This window comes from Xenopus laevis, chromosome 5L (genome assembly GCF_017654675.1).
Source record: "Xenopus laevis strain J_2021 chromosome 5L, Xenopus_laevis_v10.1, whole genome shotgun sequence".
Lineage (NCBI taxonomy): Eukaryota > Metazoa > Chordata > Amphibia > Anura > Pipidae > Xenopus > Xenopus laevis.
Window position 1 is genome coordinate 82,205,526 of NC_054379.1, and position 27,285 is coordinate 82,232,810.

General features: G+C 38.1%; 1 protein-coding gene across 3 annotated transcripts in view; it reads left to right on the forward strand.

Annotated features, from left to right (window-relative positions):
- Window positions 1-25,525, forward strand: part of scml4.L (Scm polycomb group protein like 4 L homeolog) — a 58,509-nt gene extending 32,984 nt beyond the window's left edge. Inside the window, exons 3-9 of one of the 3 annotated variants that reach the window (XM_041562999.1) lie at window positions 1,389-1,508; window positions 4,402-4,531; window positions 5,461-5,661; window positions 13,099-13,293; window positions 22,049-22,294; window positions 22,798-22,943; window positions 24,452-25,525. In XM_041562999.1, the coding sequence (XP_041418933.1) occupies window positions 1,389-1,508; window positions 4,402-4,531; window positions 5,461-5,661; window positions 13,099-13,293; window positions 22,049-22,294; window positions 22,798-22,943; window positions 24,452-24,577 (1,164 nt within the window). In that variant the 3' untranslated portion in view covers window positions 24,578-25,525. Of the gene's footprint in view, window positions 1-1,388; window positions 1,509-4,401; window positions 4,532-5,460; window positions 5,662-13,098; window positions 13,294-22,045; window positions 22,295-22,797; window positions 22,944-24,451 lie in introns of all 3 variants that reach the window. The other 2 variants (XM_041562998.1, XM_018263332.2) reach the window with 2 other exon arrangements.
- Window positions 25,526-27,285: the final 1,760 nt, after the last annotated feature.

A 27,285-nucleotide genomic window follows, 5' to 3' on the forward strand; every position in this document is an offset into this window, starting at 1 on the left:
TCCATTAGTGGGACCAGAGAGCCTACAATCTGCCATTTTGAGCCAAAGGCTGAATCAGTGATTGGCAAGTGTAGCTAAAAGTCATGTGTGGTTACCTTTACTTCCTTCTTCCATCAGACTATATTGTTTACTACATTCTAGCCTTAATCTTGATACTCTTTCCTCTCCTATGTTAACTTTTTATGAATAAAGTTTTCCTCTAGGTTTAGCTAAGCATGTATTTACATAAGGCCTTCCTAAAAACCAATATATTTGCTAGAAATTATATGAAAATCAGCATAACGGGGAACCATTAACATTTCTAAATCACTCCGCTCTCATGTAGTCCAAATAGTGATTACAGTGACAAATATTCAATATGAATTATATTTCTAGACACTGGCTAGATGATATGCAGAAGAGGATAATCATGTAAAACGAGTAATAGGGGTCACAGTACTTTGACTAGATTTATCTCCTTGCTTTCTATTCTATTTCGAAAATTACAATAAGTATTTTATTATTTGCCATATATGTTTGTAGTAACTCAACTTTTATGTAACACACTGGATTAATTTTGAAAATACTCGTATTTTCTTTATGTGCAACACACAATTCATCTTGAGACAGAGTTGAATTACCTTCAGAGTAATTCATTCTGAATTCTTCCATTTGAAATATTCACTGCTTAAAAAATTAACATCCAAGTACCAAACATTAAGCAGTTTAATTTAATTTAAAAATGCACTTTCTCTATCTTGACATATATTGATTCCTTTGCTTCTTAAAATCAAATGATGCAACTGTGCCCATGAAAAAGATACATGCTATTAACTCCGTTATTATTTCTTCATATATTCAAGTAATGAAAATTCATGGAAAAGCATTTAAAAATGAGTGGAAACAGTAATTATATGAAAACCTAAGCCTTGTCCTAGCGCATAGGTTCCCAGTCTTTGGGACTACAACCTCCTTACCCAGGAAGCCTGTGGCAGGTGTTGACTCCTATCATGGAGGCAAGTGAGCCTTAGAGGTGAATGTTAATTTGCTGTCAGCCAGATGGACAATTCTGGCTTATTTTGGTTTATTCTGGTTTATTTTGAAAATACAACAGGATTATTGATCTGAAAAAGTTTCATGCTTCTGTAAAGTTTTTATGATGTGGGGGCCTAGCAAATGTTGGTCATCAAAGGAGAAGCCTAAACCCAAAAAGTGTAGAAACCATTGTCCTGGTTCAATAAAGGCTTCAATGAGAGTGAAAATTGCATTTGTAAATCCATGAAAGGGACTTGACACGAAGAAAAAAAAACATGTAAATAATAGATCAGCACAAATAGAAACAAGTTGTAAAGACTAAAAGGGTGGTGTATCTACTCGGGAACTGATAGCATTGTTCTCATTGTTTTTAGTATATGAGGGCTCCTGTTCCACTGTTCAACTTACCTGATGAAGGGTCCATAGCAAAGTCGAAACGTTGTTTCTCTCTGCATGCCCTCACAATAAATCTTCAAGCATTGCATCTTCGGAGTGTGAGTATCTGGTTTTTATTTAGGGTACACCAGCCTTTTGTCTTTACATGGATTTTTTCATCTAGATCTATGGAATGTTATGTACATTAGAAGCTCAGCCATTGCAGTTTCATAAAAACAATACCTTTAATATTAGCATTTGGGCTCACAATCAAATTAAAGAAGTTTTAACGTAATTTCAATCACTTATACAGATTGGAGACTTCGATTGCACAGACTTTGTGTACGACCACAAGTGCATTCTTTCTAAGATAGACTCAAATGTTAGTGTCCTGATGCCATTTGTTAAAGTGACTTGAGTCTAAATAAGCTCCTTGCACTTCTGTATAGTTGTGTTAAGCTCTATTGTGTCCATCCAGTTTGCTCTGAGGAATTGTGCCCAAGTCTAGTTATTGATGATGGGGATCCTGGAGCTGACAGTAATTCCATGGTTCCTACAGTAAGTTGCATCAAAAACACATTAAAGGGATAGCTTGCAACCTACTCAAAAAAAATTGCACAAGCAATTGTATTTGTTTTGAAATTGTGGTGGATGCAATTCACTGGAAAGTATGTGGTAAACACATGAAGATTTCCATCTGAAAATTGCACATGCACACTGCACTGTGTTTGTAAACGAGTCTTCAGATTTATAGACCTATTACCTATTGTGGTTTAGGTTGACACATCCTATGTTTTTTAGAAAAAGTACTGAGAAATTTTAAGATCAAAATTGCTAAATTTCAACATAGCCATGAACTTTCACTTCAGCTGCAGTTGAAGACTGGCTATCCTATCTATATTCACATACTTACATTCCCAGTGGTTGGATTCAAACTCTAATTTATTCAACTGCCAGTTTAGCATTATACTGCAATCAAATCTCTTTTGGCCCTGGCTATCAAAATTTGTTTTGGATTCTCGTCATTGCCTTAGATTCCAGGAATCAGACACTCATGTCTCACTAGATGGTGGCCTGCACCATTTTAACCGTTGCTTATATGTTGTGTATCTTCAAGCCTTACCAAATTGAGATACAGTATTAATAGGGAAATGAGTAATGTGACACTATGTGACACTATCAATTCATTAATAAAAAGGATATCAAAGGTCTTGATGGTTCACTTCCTCTGCCGGTTTCCAAAAGGTCTGTTCTCCCTCAGACCCGCATACGAATCCAATTCAAAGCTGCAAAGTGAAACCAGCGCTCATCCAGCGCGAGGTATAGGCAAAACAAAAGGGGAGCAAGAAATTTATTCTCATATAGTGTAGTAATTTTTTCATATTTATCAATTCATTAAACTACTTAGAAGAAAAAGGGTTTGTGCATATTATAATTGCAGGTAAAGTTGCTGTACTGTGTTAGCCAGTAAAAATGTTACAGGTCAATCCTTTTGAAATAAAAAAAATAGCAAAAGTGGGATAAAGGTGATACCTTTATTGGCTAACTAATCATAGCAAGCTTTCAGAACATTTTAGTTCCTTTTTCAAACTGATTACAATGAAGCTGTGGTTTTCTCTGGTATATATACAACATTCAGCTCATTTTTTATTTCAAAAGGGTTGACCTGTGCATATTATAAATGTTTGTGTATTTTGTTTTTAAAAGTTTGCCCTAGTTGCATGTCGTTTGAGAATAATTAATCCACTATGAATATGACTTTTTGGAACTCATGATCATGGATCATGATCATGGAGCTGTAAATTCGTCTCGTTATTAGTTTTTGTGTTTTACAACTGTAAAGTATCCTTTTAAATATCTGTCCATTCCTGTTGGCAATATTCCATCTTGATGAATTCTCTACAAACCTCCAGTTTTCCTTTGTTTGAGAAAGGCCAATTACATTTTAATTTAAAACCCTTTAAAAATGTCACAGTTTCTAGGACTGAAGTATTTGTCAACTAGAACCAACTATTTTAGCAATTTTATAATCTTTTAGAATTTTATGTTGCTTCAAGTGGAACTAAGAATGTGACTAAATATCTTCTCCTTGTCTCACACCTGCACAAAGGAATCCAACAAACTATCTTTCATTTGCATGATTCCATACTGTTAAGAGCAAATATACCCATTATAAACCTTCCAAACAGTGATGACTTCTAGGAAGTTTGTGTTTGCATTTGAATAAAATTTTTATGTTGTAAATATGCACTGTAGTACAAAAAGACACTTTGCAACAGCAATGCCCTGGATTGTTAGCACAACATTATACAGTATTGTAGTGGTGTATTACTGTAGCCTAAATTGGGTATATTATAAGTCTAATTGCAAAGGTGGGCTTTGCAAATACACAGACATACATTTTTTGTATTTATCCGTGGTTTTTACACTACTATCTCTTACAAAAGAAAACTGCATGTGTATTCTAGTAAAGAACAACTAGTCAATAATAAACACTTTGCATTATTTTTGGGTCATGAAGCTGAGATGTGACCCCCACTTATATTAATAATGGTGTTAAGAAACACTATTCTAATGCAAGAAATCATAATATTCAAAAGACTCGTCAACTAGTCTTGCTGAACTGCTTTTGAGAAATATGAAGAGGTAAACTAAATCAACAAAGTTATTTAATAGAAGTATATGCTCTAAAGAATGTGTAGATGCGTGATATGATAATGTGAGTAATACTTAACTGTTGCACATTGTTGTAGGTATTGACAGTACCTTGTACATACACAGGCACTGTAGTTACTTACATGAGTAGAGATCTGTAAATTCTTGAAAGCATTATTAATGAAGTAAAGATTGTTAAATCTCCGTAGTCTGTTGAGTAAATGTGTTCCTTTGTTTTATATGGCACAGTATATTTTATGTCATTGCATTCTAAAACACTGACATTGATGTATCTCTTCCATTTTTCACGCTCTCTTGGCAGCTAATAATGTTGGAATGTTAACTTCTGTTTTACAGCTGAAGTCTCGTGTTGTTATGACCCCATTAGCAATTTCTCCTCCTCGCAGCACTCCAGAGCCCGATATTAGCTCTATTCCCCAGGATGCAGCTACTGTGCCCAACTCTGCTGTTCCACAGGCTCTTACAGGTATCCCCTCACAATTCATACATTCTAAGGCTTGAAAACCCATCCGACAGGAAAAACACATTTTTACTAATATATCAAATGTTGCAGTTGTAAATACCTTTTGCAGTGAAGATGTTGTCTTTGCTTCATAGATAGAATGTGAACTTGTATGTGTTAGAAATTGTTATTATGTTGTGAAGTAGCAGCATCTATCTAAATAGATATTTTGCTTATGCCATGATTTAACCCTGTTGGGCTATACAGAAACTTCTCTTTAAAGGAGAAGGAAAGTCTTCTTCCACTTGGAGGTGCCAAATGTTAGGCAACCCCAAGTGATTGTATATACTTACCTGAAACTCCAGACCAGTGCTCCTATCAGGAGAAAACTGCACTGACCCGGGGTTATACCATTGAGCACCAAGGAGCGATCCTCTTCCGGCTCCTTCTTTTTAGTTAAAGTTCAGCTCTTCGCTCTACTGCGCATGTGCAGCCACGAGAAAAAAGAAGAATATGGAAGAGGATTGCTTTGTGGTTTTTGTTGGAATAACCCAGTGCCGGTGCAGTTTTCTGCTGATAGGACCACCGGTCTTGGGTTTCAGGTAAGTATATACAATCACTTGGGGGTGCCTAAAAATTGGCACCCCCAAGTGGAAGAAGACTTTCCTTCTCCTTTAAAGAATACTTTTCACAAGGGTCTCAAAGTACCGTGTCAATAATTAAAAAATATAATAATGTTTTTTTTTTTAATGCTGAATGACTCTTTGAAATGTCACAGGCAATCAAACTGTACCTTAATCTACTGGTTTTATTACAAATCTACTTGATTGGCTTGCATAAATAATGATATCTAAATTAACAAGCTATTGCAACAAAGGCTTCTAAAAATATTACATTCATTTCTTCTTATTGTTTCGTAATTTTTTTTTAACTCTTTCTTTTGGGACTTTCAGTTTGCATATATGTGAACAAGCAAGCCAACACAGGACCTTATCTTGATAGAAAAAAGGTTCAGCAACTGCCTGATCATTTCGGGCCAGAGAGGCCTTCTGTGGTTTTACAGCAAGCAGTTCAAGCCTGCATTGACAGCGCTCATCAGCAAAAAAGTGTCTTCTCCCTGGTGAAGCAAGGCTATGGAGGGGAAATGGTATCAGGTAACCAGAGTAATCATTCATTGCTACATCACCCCTATAAAACACTGGCGAATAGCAGATACAAAGTTATCAACTACAAATACATTTACACTTTCTTGTTGTTTATTTATTCACTCTTATTCTTTTCTTCCTTTAATAAATAATCTATTTTTTAATACTTACCATGCATTTTTAAAGGCACAATAAACATATTTTTTTCCCATAGGTTTTTCCTTGCTTCTAAAATAGTAATACACTGTAAATATTTTTAATCTGGTGACTTGTAGAATTTGAGAGCAGAGAACTGTCTAATGAATAGATTCATTAGATAACCCTCCAGGTTGCATTCTCCTATATTGTTTTTTATTTAAAAGATAGTTAAGTAAACAGCTGTATTCTTATAGCAGTATATATTTTCTTACAGTTTCATTTAATTATGGTACATTCTCCTAAAGTTGAAGTGGTATATCAGGAATATATTGCCTTGCTAAATGTGGCCCCACATCAGTAAAGCCTGGGTACTTTTGTTCTTAAAACTGCAAACATTTTGACTGGGACTTTTGTATAGGTGTGTTTTAAAGCAACAGGCAAACCCTACTACTGACAGCACTTATATAATCAGTGTGAAGTAAACCATGAAAATAACAAGTAATTGTACCAAGCAAGTCTTCTAATAGACTGCAGCATTTCCATTTACTAGGCAACATTAACCAAACTTTTGAGATAAGACTGCTTCTGGCTGCATTTTTAGAGTGTATCTATAACAAATATAAACCAAAGTATTTATTTGGTGTATAGTAACATATGTAAAAACTAATTTTATGCTTTATTAAAGATAAATGCACCTATAATGGTTACACGGATATGGGTCCAGGAATAGACTGCACTATATTTACAGTAACAACCAAAATATAGAATACAATTTAAGATATGCATATCAAAAGACACAGACAATTTAAAAATATCAAAATAAACATAAAATAATCAGCAGAGAGGATTATGCACAAAGGAAAGTCAGATAAAAAAAACTAGCTGAATCATCTGTCGTCTATTCTGTAATCTATAGTTCTTTCTTGCTTACATCTTTTTCTGCCCATTTACAAGCAGTCTGCTGGGGTGTCAGTAAGGACGTCTGAATTATGTCAAGACAATGAATCCTCTTTGTCCATCGCTTTTGTGTAGGTGTAATTTCCATCATGATCTAAATTTGACAAGCAAGCTCCTGAAATGTATAATGTAGGCTTTTAACACTGCACATTTTAATTTCTGAATGTTTTAATTGTAAAAGATTTAATGACTATAATTATTTTTTAATGCTCAAATAAGACATTCACGAAATATTCACGGTTTAATATAATGAATATAACCAAAGAGTATCTTAAAATATTTCACAGGTTCTCTCTCTTATAATCTCAAATTAAGGAGATGATAAGTAATTGAAAAATATTGAATTAATTTAGCCAGTGTGACATTTTTGTTGCTAAATAGTTCAATGAATTAATCATAAGGACTTGCAAATGATTATAAAATAATTGCATAGCATTATAAATGCCCCAAGGCAATAAGCATGAATGTAAAACTGTAGAATGGCATTGGTTGTGGAGGTTCAAGCTTCAGGTAGTAAAATACATGAGGCTCTCCCAACGTTTGAGGACCAAAAAAGTATAGAACCCCTTAAGTGATAAAAGTAGTTGGTCTGATATATGCAGAGGTCTGACTGTTGTCAGAAAATAATTGTGAAGCCTAAAAAAAAGAAAAGAACCCCGCCTATAACCGACAGGATTTTAAAGTTATCCCAATTTAAGGTGTGTCACCCACACCTTATTAATTATCATTACGTATATTTATTAATTCCTGGTATTGTGTGTTGGTCTCGTTTTAATCGATTAAATATAGCATAGAAATTGGTTAAGTTATATTTGTTTTCTTGTCCAATACCGATAAGGTAACAAACCTTTTATCTTTTTACGCTCTCCCAACTTTTGTATTCTCAAATTCACAGCAGAGCAAAATTATATCTTCATGCAACATATAATCAGTTAATGGTTCATTATATCAAACCACAAATAATTGTGTAGGTTACATTTGGTTATATGAGGAAAACAATAATGCAGTTTTGGACTGTGTACCTAAGTGAAAAGACTAACCATTTTTCTAAGCTTACAACTAGTAGTTTAACAGTTTGAAATCGCTATTCTAAGTAGTAATAAAAATCTCAGTTTTGTTTTTGATGGACTGCAATATATAGCAACATAATCATATATCATATATTGAATGAAATGAATATAGTTACATAACATTAGTTCCTATGAAAAAAAACTGTGAAGCAGTTTGGACTGTTTGTCCTAAATTGAAGAAAAAAAAAAAAAAAAAAAGCATATAGCTTACTATTAGTAGCTGAGCTATAAGGGGTTGAAACTTTTAGTCTGTTCAAAGTTCTGCAGGATATTGTTAAATGATATACTGAAAGACATTAACATAATTAAAGCGGTATTTTACTTAAATAATTTATTACATGTTTTGCAGTTTCCAAAAAGGAGAAGCAGGATAATTTAGGATAATGTAGCATTGGTAGTGGAAATTCTTACCAGAGTATTCTCTTGCATCTGTTATTAGGTTTGGAAAGCTGAGGACTGCAATGGAAACTTTTAATTATTGTACCCTCACTTTGATAAGATTCACTGTACATACTTGTTAGAAACTAACCCTTTAAAGGAACAGACACTAAAAAAAAGCCAAAAGGAGTCCGTATAGTTCAAGCAAAGATGATACTTAGTCAAGTTTAATGGCTTCATTATCTGCCGAAAAAAGCAGTTTATTTTAATATGAATTTTTCGGCGAAGCGAAACGGCGCAAATTCGCCCATCACTAGTTGGTAGATTAATGTTAGCAACTACAGTATTTCTTATCAAACATTGTATTGTATTTATATTTTTTTCTTGGATGGTCTTGGATGTATTGGATAAGCAATGCATATTTATAGTAGGTTGAGTGGATGAATCCCATTTAATAGAGCTGACAGATCTTGAGCATACAATATCAGACTTATAAACCATGTACTAAAGGAGAAGAGCAGGTATATATATATATATATATATATATATATATATATATATATATATATATATATATATAAACACACACATACACATTTTCAATGTGGACCAGCACACCGATTTCCTTAATAAGTGAATTTTTATTTAGCCATTATTTATTCCAGCTCATTCAAGAACCTACTAGGAATAATTCTCTTTTGGATCTTGTAATAACTAGTGATGGGCGAATCGGGGAAACTTGCCGCAAATCCATGCCTGGTGTATAAATTCGCCCTTCACTAGTAATGACTAATAATGCTGAACTCATCTCTAGCATTTGTGTGGGTGAGCATTTAGAGAATAGTGATCATAACATGGTCTCCTTTGAGATTCTGTTGCAGAAACACTAAATTTTAGACGTGCAAACTTTGATAGTATAAGGGCATCTCTGCAACAAGTTAAGTGGGAAATGCTTTTCACAGGGTTAAACACGGAACATAAAAGGGAAGTCTTTAAAATCCAGCTTAATAAATATACATGTCAGTATATTCCCCTTGTAAGCAAGGAACACCGTTCCAAAGCAAAACCTTTTTGGTTCAAGTGTTGGTGTTGAGGAGAGTAAGAAAAGATGTGCTTTTAAGGCTCTCAAGTTAGCTGGGACAGCCGAATCATTTATAAGCTACAAGGGGCCAATAAATCATGCAAAAACAGACAAGCAAAAATCGATATGGAAAAGGGTATTGCAGCAAGCAGTAAAAAGAATCCAAAATGATTTTTTAGATATGTAAATAGTAAAAAAATTAAGCAGGAAGGGGTGGGACCCTTAATATCAGAGGGTGTTCAGCTGGTTGATGAGAACAAAACTGTTATTTTTCATCTGTCTATACAAATAAGGAACCAGTTAATGAAGGTGTAACGAATCCTCACCCTGGTGGTCTAGTGGTGGTGTGGTGGGGACGCTCGCCACAACGTCCTGCTCCTTCGTTGCCAGCTTACTAGTGCGCACACACTTCTGTATTTTATAGGCGCATGCGCGCTGGCTTGATTACGTCAGCGCGCAATGGCGCAAGATTCAAATAGTATTTAAAGGGACATTTTTTTCATTAGTTATTGCCTGTGATAGGTTTTGTTCCTGCTTCCTTGTGCTGAAAAGCTTCTAGTCTGTTTTGATTCCTGTGTTTGACCCTGCCTGGCTGTTTGACTACTCTGATCTCTGGAACCTGACCTCGATTCTGCTTAACCCTCCTGATTGACGTTCTGGTTTGACCTCTGCCTGTTATTTGACTCCGATTCTGCCTCATTCCATCTGATTGATTACCCGGTTTTTGACCCTTGCCTGCCTGGCAATTCTAGGCCAGTCTGACCACGAATCTGTCTTTTCCTGTTGTACCGCGACCTTTGGCCTAACTGACTTTAACAACTGTCGTGCCCCTTTGCCTGCCAGAACTTCTCGCCTTGCTCCTCCCGAAAAGTCCAGGTGGCATCCGAGTACGCTGAGGGCTCCTCCCGAAGCCAAAGGCAGTCACACTACTGGTGAAGCCGAGCCGAGACCAGGGAGCTTGGCACTAGTTCTGGTTTAGGGTGCCGACTGTGACGGAAGGTTTCCTTCTTAATAGTCTTAATTCTAGTAATACAACTAATGATGCATGGTTCACACATGAGGAAATTCAAAAGAGGCTAGAACATGTTAAGATAAACAAAGGTCTGGGGCCAGATGGTATTCATCCCGGGATACTTAGCGAGCTTAGCTTTGTGATTTCCAAACCTCCTTACTTAATTTTTCAAGATTCATTGAGGTCTGGCATAGTGCCAAAAGTCTGGCAAATTGCTAATGTGGTGCCTCTATTCAAAAAGGGATCCCGTTCTCAGCTTCAAAACTATAGGCCAGATAGTCTGACGTCAGTGGTAGGAAAACGTATTCACGGGTTAATAAAGCATAAGCTACTGGACTTCATAGCAAATCATAATACTGGGAGTTTGTGCCAGCATGGTTTTATGCGTAATAGATCTAGCCAGACTAACTTATTTACTTCTTATTAGAAGGTGAGCAGGGACCTCGATTCTGGTATGGCAGTGGATGTGATCTACTTAGACTTTGCTTAAGCATTTGATACAGTGCCACACAGAAGGTCGCTGGTTAAATTAAGGAATGTTAGCCTGGAACATAGTATTTGTACCTGGATAGAGAACTGAATAAAAGATAGACTACAAAGAGTGGGGGTAATTGGACCAGTGTTGTTAGTGGAGTACCACAGGGCTCTGTACTAGGTCCCTTGCTTTTCAACTTGTTTATTAATGACCTGGAGGTGGGCATTACAAGTACTGTTTCTATTTTTGCTGATGATACTAAATTGTGCAGAACTTAAGGTTTTATGCAGGATGCTGCCACTTTGCAGAGTGATTTGACTAAGTTGGAAAACTGGGCAGCAATCTGGAAAATGAGGTTCAATGTTGATAAATGAAAGATTATGCACTTTGGCAAAAATTCTATAAATGCAAGTTATACACTAGCGTGTTGGGAGTTTCCTTGACTGAGAAGGATCTAGGGGTTTTTGTAGATAACAAGTTGTCTAATTCTGGGCAGTGTCATTCTGTGGCCATTTAAACAAATATAGGGCATGTGCAGTGCAGTGCAGTTTTGGGCTCCAGTCCTTAAGAGGGATATAAATGAGCTGGAGAGAGTCCAACTGGTTTGAGGGATGGAAGACTTAAATTATCAGAGTAGACTGCCAAGGATGGGGTTGTTTTCTCTGGAAAAAGGGCATTTGAGAGGGGATATGATTACACTTTACAAGTATATTAGAGGACATTATAGACAAATAGCAGGCGACCTTTTTACCCATAAAGAGGATCACTGCACCAGAGGCCACCCCTTCAGACTAGAGCAAAAGAACGTTGATTCCATTTAAAGCAACGTAGGTGGTTCTTCACAGTCAGGACAGTGAGGTTGTGGAATGCACTGATGTTGTGATGGCTGATTCTGTTAATGCCTTTAAGAATGGCTTGGATGATTTCTTGGACAGACATAATATCAAAGGCTATAGTGATACTAAACTCTATAGCAGATTTATCAAGGGTCGAATTTCGAAGTGGAAAATACTTCGAAATTTCGACCATCGAATTGGATTACTGTCGAAGTTTTTTTTAATCGAATTTGGCCAAATTCGGTCGAAGGAAAATCGTTCAATCGTATGATGAAATCCTTCTATTCAAACGATTCGAAAAATTTCATCGAACGATCGAACGATTTTCCTTAGACTTCTAAAAACGTAGCCAAATCTTGGCTATAGGTTCTAGAAGGTCCCCATAGGCCAACAGTGCAATTCGGCAGGTTTAAGGTGGCGAAGCGTCGAAGTCAAACTTTTTTAAAGAGACAGTACTTCGATTTTCGAACTCAAACTTTTTACTTTGAATCGAAGTCTAAGTCGAATTTGGCCTATTCGATGGTCAAAGTACCAAAAAAATTGTTCGAAATTCGAATTTTTTAAACTTCAAAAATTCACTTCGACCCTTAGATATAGATATGGGTATATATAATTTATGTGAAGGTATGGAGGGGTGTGTGTATGAATGCTGGGTTTCATTTGGAGGGGTTAAACTTAATGACTTTGTCTTTTTTCAACCCAATTTAAATATGTAACTATGTAACTTGTGCATCCAAAGTTTCTGGCACATTGGGGCCTTTATCAAGCATATACAGCATATATGTATGTACGGGGTTACATATAAACATTTATATATATATCACTCACATATATAATATATATATATATATATACACATACCATTAGTAAACAACAGCAGATCTTAACATTACAATAGCCTTGGATATAATGCTTGTCAAAAATGCCATCCAAGCCACTCTTGAAGGCATTAAAAGAATCTTCCCCTGGCAGAGTATTCCACAATAGTGATAGTGCGGGTCGGGCTTTTCCCAATTAGAAAATGCCCAATAAGAAAATACTCACTTTATAACCACTCCATGTAATCTTTCAGCCAACTCTTTATCCAAGAACAAAATTTATGTTCCAGGCCAATTCATTTAATTTCAATGACCTACTGTGTGGTACTGTATTAAATGTTTTAGCTTTAGACACCAGTAAGGGCCCTTTGGGGTTCTTAAAATAGAAGACTTATATAGCAATATCAGGTAAAACGTTTATATCTTTTAAAACTAATACTTCAAATTTAAGTGATTTTGAAACACATGGTTACACTAATTTAGGCATACAGTATACTTAAAACATGACCAGATATATTTTTCTTTCTTATAAATGTACATTGTATAACTAACAAAAATATATATTTTTCTTAGTATTATTGATGTCAACTGTAAACATCACTTTTATTTCACTCATAGGGGCAATAGTGGTTTATTCTACTAATGCTAAGCAGCATAAGCAGCTATTGTTTCTTTTTTCAGTTTCTGCATCATTTGAGGGCAAGCAGCACCTACTTAGCCTTCTCGTGGTGAACAGCATTGGTTACGTCCTTCGTTTCCTGAAAAAGCTTTGTCGTAGCCTCATCTGTGACAACCTGTTCAGCAATCAGCCGTTCATTCAGTACAGCACCGCATCAGACAACCCAAAAGAATATGATACAGGGAGGATGGAGTCAGGTAAACAGCATTTTGTTTAAAATTCCGTAATGCCAACATATGATTTCTCCATTCCATATTTCATACTTTTCAATTCATTCCCATTGGAATAAATAGAAAGTGGTGAGCTTTTCTGTGGTGAGCTCTAATTTTCACACTGTGATAAATCTGCCCCTTAAAGGAGAATTCAATCCCCCAACTAATAAAAACCCCTTACCCCCTACCCGCCGTAGTCCCCCCCTCCCTGCTCCCCCTGCATAGGTGTTAACACCTGTAAATGCCCCTTATCCTGTAATTACCCTTCATTGCAGAATGAGCGCAGTGGAACTCATGGGTGCAATCTTCCGGCGCTTCAGTTCTCTTCGGGTCTTCTTCCCCCGGACGCTGCTGGGTGCCATTGGGTCACACAGCTCATTGTCTGAGCAAACAGATTGCTACCTAGCATTAGGTGTTCCTGAAAAAAAAAAAATCCTATTTATTTTGAAAATATTTTATTTGATTTTCATCTGAAAAATCCTAGATTGATGGAGTCAGGGTGTTCCAGCAGTTTAGTTATTGGTTTTGAATTTTAGCTTGTCTGATCTTATTAATACTAATTCTGTTCCTTGTTAAACCCTGGTACCTGACTATCTGTGTACAGCCCAAAGTTCTAATTTCTACTCATGCGTTCTCAATTGTGTTTGACCTTTCTTGTCTTACATAGTAACATAGTAAGTTAGGTTGAAAAAAGACACACGTCCATCAAGTTCAACCTTTGAACTCTATTTTAACCTGCAAAACTGCTGGTTGATCCAGAGGAAGGCAAAAATCCCATCTGAAGCCTCTCCAATTTTCCTCAGAGGAGGAAAAAATTCCTTCCTGACTCCAAGATGGCAATCGGACTAGTCCCTGGATCAACTTGTACTATGAGCTATCTTCCATAACCCTGCATTCCCTCACTTGCTAAAAAGCCATTCAACCCCTTCTTAACGCTATCTAATGTATCAGCCTGTACAACTGATTCAGGGAGAGAATTCCACATCTTCACAGCTCTCACTGTAAGAAACCATTTCCGAATATTTAGGGGGAATCTCTTTTCTTCTAATCGGAATGGGTGACCTTGTGTCAGCTGGAAAGACCTACTGGTAAATAAAGCATTAGAGAGATTATTATATAGTTACATAGTTAGTTAGTTACATAGTTAAATTGGGTTGAAAAAAGACAAAGTCCATCAAGTTCAACCCCTGGCAGTGTGTTGGGAGTTTCCTTAAATGAGAAGGATCTAGGGGTCTTTGTAGATAACACGTTGTCTAATTCTGGGCAGTGTCATTTTGTGGCTACTTAAGCAAACAAAGTTCTGTCTTTCATAAAAAAGGGCATTAACTCAAGGGATGAAAACATCATTATGCCTCTTTATAGGTCCCTGGTAAGGCCTCATCTGGAGTATGCAGTGCAGTTTCGGACTCCAGTCCTTAAGAGGGATATAAATGAGCTGGAGAGAATGCAGAGATGAGCAACTAAATTGGTTAGGGGGATGGAAGACTTAAATTATGAAAATTGAAAACCCAGCATCCATACACACACCCCTCCCTACTTTTAATTAAATTCTATATACCCATACCTATACTAACTATAGAGCTTAGTATCACAATAGCCTTTGATATTATGTCTGTCCAAAAAATCATCCAAGCCATTCTTAAAGGCATTAACTGAATCAACCATCACAACATCACCCGGCAGTGCATTCCACAACCTCACTGTCTTGACTGTGAAGAACCCCCTACGTTGCTTCAAATGATTACCCACTTTATGGGTAAAAAAGTCCCCTGCTATTTGTCTATAATGTCCTCTAATGTACTTGTAAAGTGTAATCATGTCCCCTCGCAAGCGCCTTTTTTCCAGAGAAAACAACCCCAACCTTGACAGTCTCCCCTCATAATTTAAGTCTTTCATCCCTCTAACCAATTTAGTTGCTCATCTCTGCACTCTCTCCAGCTTATTTATATCCCTCTTAAGGACTGGAGTCCGAAACTGCACTACATACTCCAGATGAGGCCTTACCAGGGACCTATAAAGAGGCATAATTATGTTTTCATCCCTTGAGTTAATGCCCTTTTTTATGCTAGACAGACCTTTATTTGCTTTAGTAGCCACAGAATGACACTGCCCAGAATTAGACAACGTGTTACCTACAAAGACCCCTAGATCCTTCTCATTTAAGGAAACTCCCAACACATTGCCATTTAGTGTATAACTTGCATTTATATTATTTTTGCCAAAGTGTATAACCTTGCATTTATCAACATTGAACCTCATTTTCCAGTTTGCTGCCCAGTTTTCCAAATTAGACAAATCACTCTGCAAAGTTGCAGCATCCTGCATGGAACCTATAGTTCTGCACAATTTAGCAAAAATAGAAACAGTACTTTCAATGCCCACCTCCAGGTCATTAATAAACAAGTTGAAAAGCAAGGGACCTAGTACAAAGCCCTGCGGTACTCCACTAACAACACTGGTCCAATTAGAAAATGTTCCATTTACCACCACTCTTTGTAGTCTATCTTTTAGCCAGTTCTCTATCCAGGTACAAATACTATGTTCCAGGCCAACATTCCTTAATTTAACCAGTAACCTTTTGTGTTGCACTGTATCGAATGCTTTAGCAAAGTCTAAGTAAATCACATCCACTGCCATCCCAGAATCGAGGTCTCTACTTACCTTCTCATAAAAAGAAATTAAGTTAGTCTGGCAAGATCTATTACGCATAAAACCATGCTGGCACAAACTCATAGTATTATGATTTGCTATGAAGTCCAGTATCTAATCCTTTATTAACCCTTTGAAAAGCTTTCCTACCACTGACGTCAGACTAACTGGCCTATAGTTTTGAGGCTGAGAACAGGATCCTTTTTTGTATAGAGGCATCACATTAGCAATTCGCCAGTCTCTCGGCACTATGCCAGATCTCAATGAATCCTGAAAAATTAAGTAAAGAGGTTTGGCAATCACAGAGCTAAGCTCGCTAATTACCCTGGGATGAATACCATCTGGCCCCGGACCTTTGTTAATCTTAACATGTTCTAGTCTCTTTTGAATTTCTTCATGTGTGAACCATGCATCATTAGTTGTATTACTAGAATTGGGACTATTAAGAGGGAAACCTTCACTTACTGGTTCCTCATTTGTGTAAATATATGATCCCCTTATATATTTATACATAGTTATATCACCCCTTAACCGCCTCTTCTCTAGCGTGAACATCCCCAATTTGGCCAGTCTTTCCTCATAGCTAAGATTTTCCATACCTTTTACCAGCTTAGTTGCCCTTCTCTGGACCCTCTCTAATTCACCATCACCATCATAATTGAGGTACAGCCCAACCCTAGCAAAGAGCCTGTAGCTGTCTGAGAAATCAGCCCAGTTCTCCAAAAACCCAAAACCCTCCTCCCTAAACAAATCTCTCAGCCACACATTAATCTCCCTAAGCTGCCGTTGTCTTCTTAGCGTTGCTCGTGGTACAGGTAATATCTCTGAAAAAATTACCTTGGAAGTTCTCGTCTAGTTTACAACTAGTTTTTTTAAAATTTTTCTTCACCACCTCCTCTAATTTTGTCATCGGTACCTATGTGTGCCAAGACCACTGGGTTTTCCCTAGCCCCTTCCAATAATCTGTCCACAACCTGCCTTTCCTTTCTTTCACTCCCCCCACCACCCGTATTAGAGCCACTGCCTCCCAGGGTGCTCTGAGAGTCAGCCTGCTCTATAAACGCCAGTTCAGAGCATTCCTCCCCAGAATCTTTAGTCAAAATGGTGAAACTGTTGTTTTGGAGAAGCTGTGGACCAGCCCCCCTACCCTTCTGTCCCTATTTCCCCTTGTAACTGTAACAAACCTGCATCCCTTAGCCTCCACTGCACCTTCTCCTCCCCCCATCTCTTGATTTATGCTCTCTTGTTCCCGGTGAGTGAATGTGACACATATGAATACAGCTGTTCCGCACTCTGCACTTGGTTATTACTGCTGAACTGTATCTCTCAGATAAGGGATGGTTTCAGCTTTCCACTCCTTTTCCTCCCTTGTGTCCCTTCTGCTTGTTAAATTATCCATGGAGGTCTGATTCCCAAGGAATGGAAACCAACAGAAAGATGCGACTCATATAGTACTATTTATTTATTAAATTGTGATGTCAAGATATTTGATTCAAAGTGGCCAGAGGACCTTATACATCCAGATCAGACAGATTTCATGCCTTTGAAGGTCACATATAATAGTCTGACAGTGTTATTAAACACTGTTGATATGGTGCAATGGCAATATTTATGGGTGGTTCTGGAACCCTTTCAGATCATAGGTCCAAGAAGCTGGAGTGAGGCACACAACAGGGATGCCCCTTGTCCACCCCACTATGTGCTTAGGCCATAGTTATTGACCATAAAAATGAGGTCAGTCAAAGGAATTGACAGACTGTGCCATAGCAGGGAGTAAGTAAAAACATCAGTTTATCTGTGTATTGTGCCAACCTAAGCCAATTTGTAAAAGCACTTCTGCGAGTGATTCTTGAATTTGGGGATTGCTTTAAATTAATCAAAATAAATAAGTAATATTTCATTTGATCCATTTACATAGGGCAACCACTCCTTGATCATGGGGCAGCTCCAGGTGGTTCATAGCTTTAATATTCTGATATAGGTATACACAAGAACCCACATACGGGGGATTGAATCTTAACCCAGTGGAAATAAAAGACTGAAATATGGTAGAACCTCACCCTGTCCTGAACTTGCAAAATAAACAGCATAAAAATTATTCTCCTGACTAGGTTACTTTGCTTCTCCCAAAACTGCCGGAGTGCTGGTCATAAAGGTTTAAACAAGTGGATTCTTTGTTTCTAAACATTTTATGGGCTGAGGCATCCCCAGTTGGCCTTTAAGACACTGTGGGTCCTGGTGATAGGTGGTGAACTGGCCCTGTCAGACCTCAATTGTATATTCTTATGTAGACAGCCATTGGTATTTTAGAAAACCAGAAAGGAGGAACCGGCACACAGGAACAATTGCCATAAGGATTAACCCTTTAAGTGTTTATTAATTACAACGTTTCGGGGGCTGGCCCCTTCGTCAGGTGATATGGCAGACAATCTGTACAACCCTTAAATAGCCCAATGGGCCCTCCCACCTTGAAAAATAACCACCAAGGAAATAGATATAGTCCAATATACATTGAAAAAAGTCCAGTATAACAAAAAAAAAAAGTCCAGTATAACAACAAGGATAAAACCGTTAAAAAAGATGAAACTAAATTGAAATGAATTAGTAAATTACAAAAGAAAAGTACATGCATGCCACCTGGTTCATTTCCATCATTGGATGCATTCGAAACTATAGTTTCGAAGTTTAGAAGTAAAAGCCCTCTTACATAAACAATCACATAGGAAACAAACCAATTTTTCCTTTAATGAAAGAAGCTGTGTGAAAAATTTACAAGAAAACGAGCAGATTACCATCTGTAGAGCAGATAAGGGTGGAGGCGCTGTAGTATAGGGATGTCGCGGACTGTTCGCCCGCGAACTAATTCGCGCGAACATCGGCTGTTCGCGTCCGCCGAATGTTCGCGAACGTCGCGCGACGTTCGCAAATTTGGGTTCGCCTTAGCTGGCGCTTATTTTTGACCTCTCACCCCAGACCAGCAGATACATGGCAGCCAATCAGGAAGCTCTCCCTCCTGGACCACCCCCACACCCCCTGGACCACTCCCCTTCCATATATAAACTGAAGCCCTGCAGCGTTTTTTCATTCTGCCTGTGTGTGCTTGGAAGAGCTAGTGTAGGGAGAGAGCTGTTTAGTGATTTGAGGGACAGTTGATAGTAACTTTGCTGGCTAGTAATCTACTTGATACTGCTCTGTATTGTAGGGACAGAACTCTGCAGGGATTTGAGGGACAGTGAGTTTAGGTTAGTTAGCTTTGCTGACTAGTAATCTACCTTCTACTGCAGTGCTCTGTATGTAGCTGCTGTGGGCAATGCTTCTGATTCTCATCTGCTGACTGCTGTAATAACCCAATAGTCCTTGTAAGGACTGCTTTTATTTTCTTTTTTGTTTTTTTTACTTTGCTACTGTAAGAGCCCAGTGCTATTAGTCTAGCTGTGTTGGGGAGTGGGACTGGTGTGCTGCTCCTCCTAGTAGTTCACCACTACCAGCACCAATCAGAGTCAAAATTGTTACAAAAGTATCTTATTTGCACCTGTTAGCTGTTCTGAGCTCTCTGCCAAAAGCTAATTAAGTTAGAAACTGTTTTTTTTCTGGCTGTTCAGTGCAGAGAAAAGAGGGACTGGTGTGCTGCTCCTCCTAGTAGTTCACCACCACCAGCACCAACCAGAGTCAAAATTGTTACAAAGTATCTTATTTGCACCTGTTAGCTGTTCTGAGCTCTCTGCCAAAAGCTAATTAAGTTAGAAACTGTTTTTTTTTTCTGGCTGTTCAGTGCAGAGAAAAGAGGGACTGGTGTGCTGCTCCTCCTAGTAGTTCACCACTACCAGCACCAACCAGAGTCAAAATTGTTACAAAGTATCTTATTTGCACCTGTTAGCTGTTCTGAGCTCTCTGCCAAAAGTTAATTAAGTTAGAAACTGTTTTTTTTCTGGCTGTTCAGTTCAGAGAAAAGAGGGACTGGTGTGCTGCTCCTCCTAGTAGTTCACCACTACCAGCACCAACCAGAGTCAAAATTGTTACAAAGTATCTTATTTGCACCTGTTAGCTGTTCTGAGCTCTCTGCCAAAAGCCAATTAAGTTAGAAACTGTTTTTTTTCTGGCTGTTCAGTGCAGAGAAAAGAGGGACTTTCAAGTACAAAAGAGGGACAGGGGGTTGAGTGGTCAAAAGAGGGACAGTTGGGAGGTATGCAAGTGCCACCTAGCTGTGTGAGCTTTTTCACATTCTGTCTAAATAACAATAATAATTCCGTGTCCGTAAACATCACCTGAGTGATGTTTTTACAGCAGCAATAATATATTCCGTATCCACTACTGTATACGTTGCCCTTGCAGGCATTGTTTTCCCAGTCTTTAACCAAGTGCCACCTAGCTGTGTGAGCTTTTTCACATTCCGTGTCCAGAAACATCACCTGAGTGACGCAGCGCTGTGTCAACAATGTATTTTTCAGATACATTTTTGCCCTTGATCCCCCTCTGGCATGCCACTGTCCAGGTCGTTGCACCCTTTAAAATCATTTTTCTGGCCAGAAAAAAAAAAACCTTTCAACTGGCATGGGTATCCCCTTTGGTTTAGACCCATCTGTAGGGTAATTGGAGCTTCCCCCAGCAGATCAGGTTGTCAAATAGCTAAGGATGTACTTAGCCCACTACAGTATTTGCTCACCCAGTCTCTGTCTATTGTGAATTGCAGCAGATTAAATTATGATAGATATTTTCTTCAGTTGTTTTATTATTTAAAAAAACAGCAATTATTCTACACTGGAAATGTATTGCTATCCTCACCTTAAATTTCTAGAAATAAAAATGTCATTTTTCGCTGTCTAGTCAAAAGCTACCCTATCTGGCTATAGTATGCCCCCAAAAAATTGATTCCATCTGGAGTACAGTTTTGATCTGATTAATATAGTTCCAGTGGTACTCAGTGGACCATTGCTATATCATTCTGATGGATCAGCTAGTGAAGGTTCACTTTGATATATAATAAGCTACAAGAAGAAAAATAATTGCCCATAGTCTTTTATGGGATTTAATATCTCAGACATATGACTGTTTTTGGAGGTCTCAAAGAAAAAATTTAATTGATCAAATTTGTAAGCCAGTTGTGTCAATTTATAGTTCCCAGTTTGATCTGAAATAAATCTTCATTTTGAACTTAGTTCTTCGGTTTCTGCGCCTCATTCTAAATTCGGCAATTGCCGATTCCAGGTATACTAGTACCAATGCACGTGACAACATTGCGCATTGGCATGAAATTCAAATGTTTAAAGGGCTCACGTCCAATTTCTCATTGCCTAACGTAGGTCTACTTTGCTAGTTCCTGGGTGTGATTTTCTGTGTTTGACCTTGCCTATCCCTGATCTTTTCCTGTTTGCCACCTGTCCTGAACTTTGCCGGAATTTTGACCCTTTTCTCGTATTGCTGCTTAATTGTTTACCGACCAGGCCTGTGGCCTTGACTACGCTCCTGCCTCCCCACTTTGTACTGCACCTCCTGATTTGGTTACGATCTGGCCTGTTAAGAAGGGGTTGGATGGCTTTTTAGCAAGTGAGGGAATACAGGGTTATGGGAGATAGCTCATAGTACAAGTTGATCCAGGCACTAGTCCGACTGCCATTTTGGAGTCAGGAAGTAATATTTTCCCCCTCTGAGGCAAATAGGTGAGGCTTCAGATGGGATTTTTTTTTTTGCCTTCCTCTGGATCAACTGGCAGTTAGGCAGATTTAAAAAAAACTTACTTACTATGTTACTATGTTACTATGTGAGCCTGAACATGAATTATGCTGTTGAAACCTACCTTCTGGGATTTTATAGGACTAAAACCTATACAAGCCATATTGGAAAGCAATATAGGACCAGAAGGCCAGTTGGAGGACACAGATTGGCAGCCTTAATAAACATTTAATTTAACCCCAAATCACATTTTATAAACTGTCAGCAAAGGTATCTACAGCTTGTATATTTTGCATCATATAAACCGCAAAATTATTAGTAAATGCTTTCTGAATTGTCATCAGGTACCAACTAACCTAATTTGTGTTCAATATAGTAATAAAAATGCAGTTTCAGTTTTTCACTTGCTTTCTCTCAGCAGAAACAGTAATACCAGAAGATTACTTGGTGGATCCTGTGAACACAAAAAGGTATAACGTGGACCCATCAGATTCTGCTTACAACTATATAGGCTCTGTTTATCCTGCGAGGCAGAACTCTGGAGAAGGACGTCTTGGTGGAGCATCTTGCAACCATCGCTCTTCTGGGGGGCAATCATCTGTGGGTTTAAGACGGCAGGCATCAAGCCCCACGAGTCATGGATCTTATATGGAGGGGAACAGAAGTGGTAAAGTAACATTTATTAAGCATTATATTATTCGATAACTAATAACAGTTCTACTATTTTAGTCTACCTGTCTTTGCTTGCACATTTCCATAGCGAAAAGCAGTTGCAGAATAAAATGACAATGCAGTTCAGTTGAGCGCTACTCAGTATCATAAACACAATTCTAGAAAAATAACAAGCTTAAATAAAGTCTAAAAGGGATTGTGATTTATAGCCCCAATTTAGCAATCTTATGATACTTTTTTTGTTTGGTTTAAATGTATCTTTACATTGTTTATGAAAATATTTAAATTTCCCCTCCTTATACTTTCTAATATAATGCTTTACAGTGGGAAAAAAATAAGTTTATTGCAATCCTTTAATGAAAGTATACCTGGCAGTACATAAAGAGAAGTAGCAGAAAGAAGTAACTGAAGGATGCTGTTGTAGAACATGTCTGGAAAGAGTATAATTCCTTCCACGAATCAGATTTCTTACAGATGCTTGCTGTGTTGTCTTTGCAGCCTCTAGTCCTGTGCCTGAAAACCAGGAGGCGTGTAGACCAATGAGCAAAGACCCTTCTAACTGGAGTGTTGAAGATGTTGTGTGGTTTGTGAAAGATGCTGATCCTCAGGCTTTAGGGCCTCATGTCGACCTCTTTAGAAAACATGTAAGCATTTTGTTCTTATAGATGTAGTTCATTATCAGACATCCTTCCTAGACAAATGAATTTCATTTCACCTGAGAACAAGATGCAAAGTGCAAAATACAGACACAATCCACTGTTGTTGTTTTTCACTTTGTACCCTGCCCCTCAGGTAGCAGAATTGCTGCAGGTCTCTGTATCCTGTTTTGGAGCATAGATACATAAATTCATTTGTCCCATGACTGCAGCACAATTCACATTCAGCAATGCTGTATCCATAAGGGAGACGTGGTCACATGTAGGCATCCCTTGTCCTGTACCATGCCTATCCCCTAACTTATACATCATTCCTACTCGCAAGTTAGAGCACTGGTGGGTGCAGGCTGCATTTTGGCCCTGTACTTAAAGGGATACTGTTATGGGAAAAAAAAATGTTTTCAAAATGAATCAGTTAATAGTGCTGCTCCAGCAGAATTCTGCACTGAAATCCATTTCTCAAAAGAGCAAACAGATTTTTTTATATTCAATTTTGAAATCTGACATGGGGCTAGATATTTTGTCAATTTCCCAGCTGCCCCAAGTCATGTGACTTGTGCTCTGATAAACTTCAATCACTCTTTACTGCTGTACTGCAAGTTAGAGTGATATCACCCCCATGTCCCACTGAGACACATTCAGTTACATTGAGAAGGAAAAACAGCAGCCTGCCAGAAAGCATTTCTCTCCTAAAGTGCAGACACAAGTCACATGACCTGGGGCAGCTGGGAAATGGAAAAAATGTCTAGCCTCATGTCAGATTTCAAAATTGAATATACAAAAATCTGTTTGCTCTTTTGAGAAATGGATTTCAGTGCAGAATTCTGCTGGAGCAGCACTATTAACTGATTCATTTTGAATTTCTTTTTTTTTCCCCATGACAGTATCCCTTTAATTTTCTGTCCTATGTCATTAAAGGTGAACTGTTGTTATGATACAAAATCCATTGAATTGTAAAGGACTATTTAATTTTAATACTCAAATGTTTTATTAATTGAAAACACTTTTAATATATTCAGGGCTGAGTAAGGTGCAAAACCATGCAAAATGTTGCTAACATAAATGCGTAGCATTTAGTATAAGGGTAGGACTACACGGACGTTTTAGGCACGATCCGACACGCTGCGACAAAACGCCGGCATCAAATAGCATGCGATGGAAATAAGGTAAGTGAATGCATTGTCAGATGAAGTCGCAGCATTGTCGTGTTTTGTCGGATCAACGCTGCGACTTCATCCGAAATTTCTATTTCTTACCTTATTTTCGTCGCATGCGATCTGACGCCGGGTGTTTTGTCGCAGCGTGTCGGATCGCGCCAAAAACGTCCATGTAGTCCTACCCTAATTCTTTTTGCAACTAGCACACCTAATTCATTTGATAGTTGATAGTTGAGTTGATAGTGAATTAGGCAGAAAAGTCATATGGTGCAAGGGAACCCTCAAAGACTTTTCAACAATAACATTCTGATATGTTTTTGTTTTATTTTTGAATAACAGGAAATTGATGGCAATGCTTTGCTGCTGCTGAAGAGTGACATGGTCATGAAATATTTGGGACTTAAACTTGGGCCTGCCCTGAAGCTCTGCTACCATATCGATAAGCTGAAACAAGCCAAGTTCTGACAGTACCAGTTGGTACTAGTGTAGTGCTTTCACAATATACGGTACATATTGCCTTATTTAATTAAGAAAAAAGGCCATTCTGATGTTTTTTTTATTGCCACTTTTTGTTGCTTTGGCTTCTGTTTTGAAATAAGCATATTTCCTTCTTATTTATTGAAAAACATTTATAATGTATAACAGCCTGAAAATGATTGTACTAAACGTGGCTGTATTCCTCATCGATATTTGACCATAAAAGCTGGTAAAGTGACCTGATTTGTTTAATCTTGTTTTTTATAGGCATGCAGCATGAAATACAACTGATATATATCACTAGTGACATTTAATATAAATGTTACTATGGCAGCTGCAAAATTCTTTGCCCCATTACTATAGTAACAACAAAATGTCTTTTACAGACAGTGTAAAGAGATTGATGGGTATATTTGAGCAGTTTAATGAGTTTTTAAGTATCTTCTAAAGCCAGTACATAAAAGAGACGGCTTTCTATTTTTTCAAATCAAAGTACTAATATAAATAAGTTGCTACGTGTTCCTATTGCCACTCAGTTTTATGAAATTATAAAAATGCTTCTGGCAGCTGACTGGCAGGGCCGCTCCTGCCATAAGGCAAGGTGAGAACCTTGCTTCAAGTGACATGGAGCAGCCAGTTACCAGGGGCTGCAAAAAGCCGTCCCTGGTAACTTTGAGAGCCGAAATTTCAGTTTTTCAAGATCCGTTTTGCAATAGCGCTCCCTGCACTAGTGATGCGGTCCCCCCTGGACCCGCACCAACGCTAAATGTTAAAAGCGCAGAGCGGGTGGGTGGGGGCAGAGTTGTTGCTGTTGACATTGATTGCTACCATTTTGATTTGTGGAAATGTGCTTTGCCTTAAAGGAGAACTAAATCCTAAAAATGAATATGACTAAACATGCCATATTTTATATACTAAACTTATTACACCAGCCTAAACTTTCAGCTTCTCAATAGCCACAGTGACCCAGGACTTCAAACTTGTCACAGGGGGTCACCATCTTGGATAGTGTCTGTGACACTCACATGCTCAGTGGGCTCTGAGCGGCTGTTAAGAAGCTAAGCTTAGGGGTTGTCATAAATTATCAAGCAGAAAATGAGGTTGGCCTGTAAAATAAACTGATGCTATAAGGGTGATTATTAGATTATCATGCTAGTTGCACTGGTTTCTGTGCTTCCATGTAGTAATTATCTGTATTAATTACTAATCAGCCTTATATTATGACATTTATATTCTATGTGTACTGTATATTTTGAGTAGGTCCCTAAGCTCAGTAAGTGACAGCAGCACAGAGCATATGCAGTGAATCAGCAGAAAAGAAAATGGGGAGCTACTGATATATATTTGGAGGCACAGATCTTCACTGCTAAAGGGCTGTGGTTGCCTTGGGCTGGTACAGAAGTACAGAACTACTTCTTTAGTTAAGCTTTAGTTCTCCTTTAAGACAGTGGTTTCCACACTGGCCTTACTGGGGTGGGGTGGAGCATGACGACAGAACCCTTTCTAAAGAGCAGTTAGGGTAAGTAGTGGGGAGAATGGCTCTTTGCTCTTCAAGATACATCTAAAAGCCCAGCTTGAAGGTCAGTTAGGGTGAAATTTCAGGGAAATTGTGTTTTTCCTGTCCTACTGTAGAAATTAATGACTGATATAACAATATTGTACCATATCTGTGCTCATTTAATCAGCTAAGGGGGATTCTGACAAAAGTTTGGATTTCAAAAGGGGACTTGGCAAAAGGTTGGACCTTCATTTGGGCCTTCAGCTTAAAACTTTGACAGCCGCTACCTTGAGCATTCATCGGCCAGTCAGTCACATGTATTTGTTTATAAACCTCTTGTACTTGCAATATCTAGAAATTCCACAACCACTATTAAATATCTGCATATAATACACAAAACCATGAATATCTTGTAAATTATATCCTTATAAACGGTGAGTTCTGATGTCATCAGTTATAAACGGTGAGTTCTGATGTCATTTCTGTCACATGACTCACTGAAACGTGTGTATTATAATAAATAAAGTACCCCCAGTTGCAAAATATGAGGATATTAAGGTTACCTTGGAGTTCCATGACCTGTATAAAAACACTCGGCCTTCGGACTCGTGTTTTTATATGGTCATGAAACTCCTCGGTAACTTATAATATCCTTATATTTTACAAGAGGGGGTACTTTTTTCACTATATAATCTACAGTCTGGTCATTTCCCTATGGGACCAGACTGTAAATTATATCCTTATAAACGACGCGTTCTGACTTCAGAATGCGCCGTTTCTAACAGTGGCCCCCAGTGCGTCGAAATTTGACGCAGCGTGTCAGAATTTGACGCCGGGCGACCAAAATTTCGACGCCGACCCCCCCACAAAATGTAGATTATAATGCATAATGTACCCCCTACTAGAAATTTATAAAGATATCAAAAGTCACCTCGGAGTTATGTGACCTGCGGCCTCGTGCTTTTATATGGTCACATAACTCCTCGGTGACTTATCTTTATAAATTACAGTACGGGTTACATTATCCACTATATACTGACAGAGTTTTAAGATTTGGCAAAGGGTTAGTAGAAACCAAGGTGGCAGCCCTGACGTGGTGAGATCAGTAGGAATGGATACCTAAAGCCATTCACTTGTGACAACATCTAAGTGACAACCAAGGGGATCAAGATGTGTTTATTTATATATTTCTAGCATT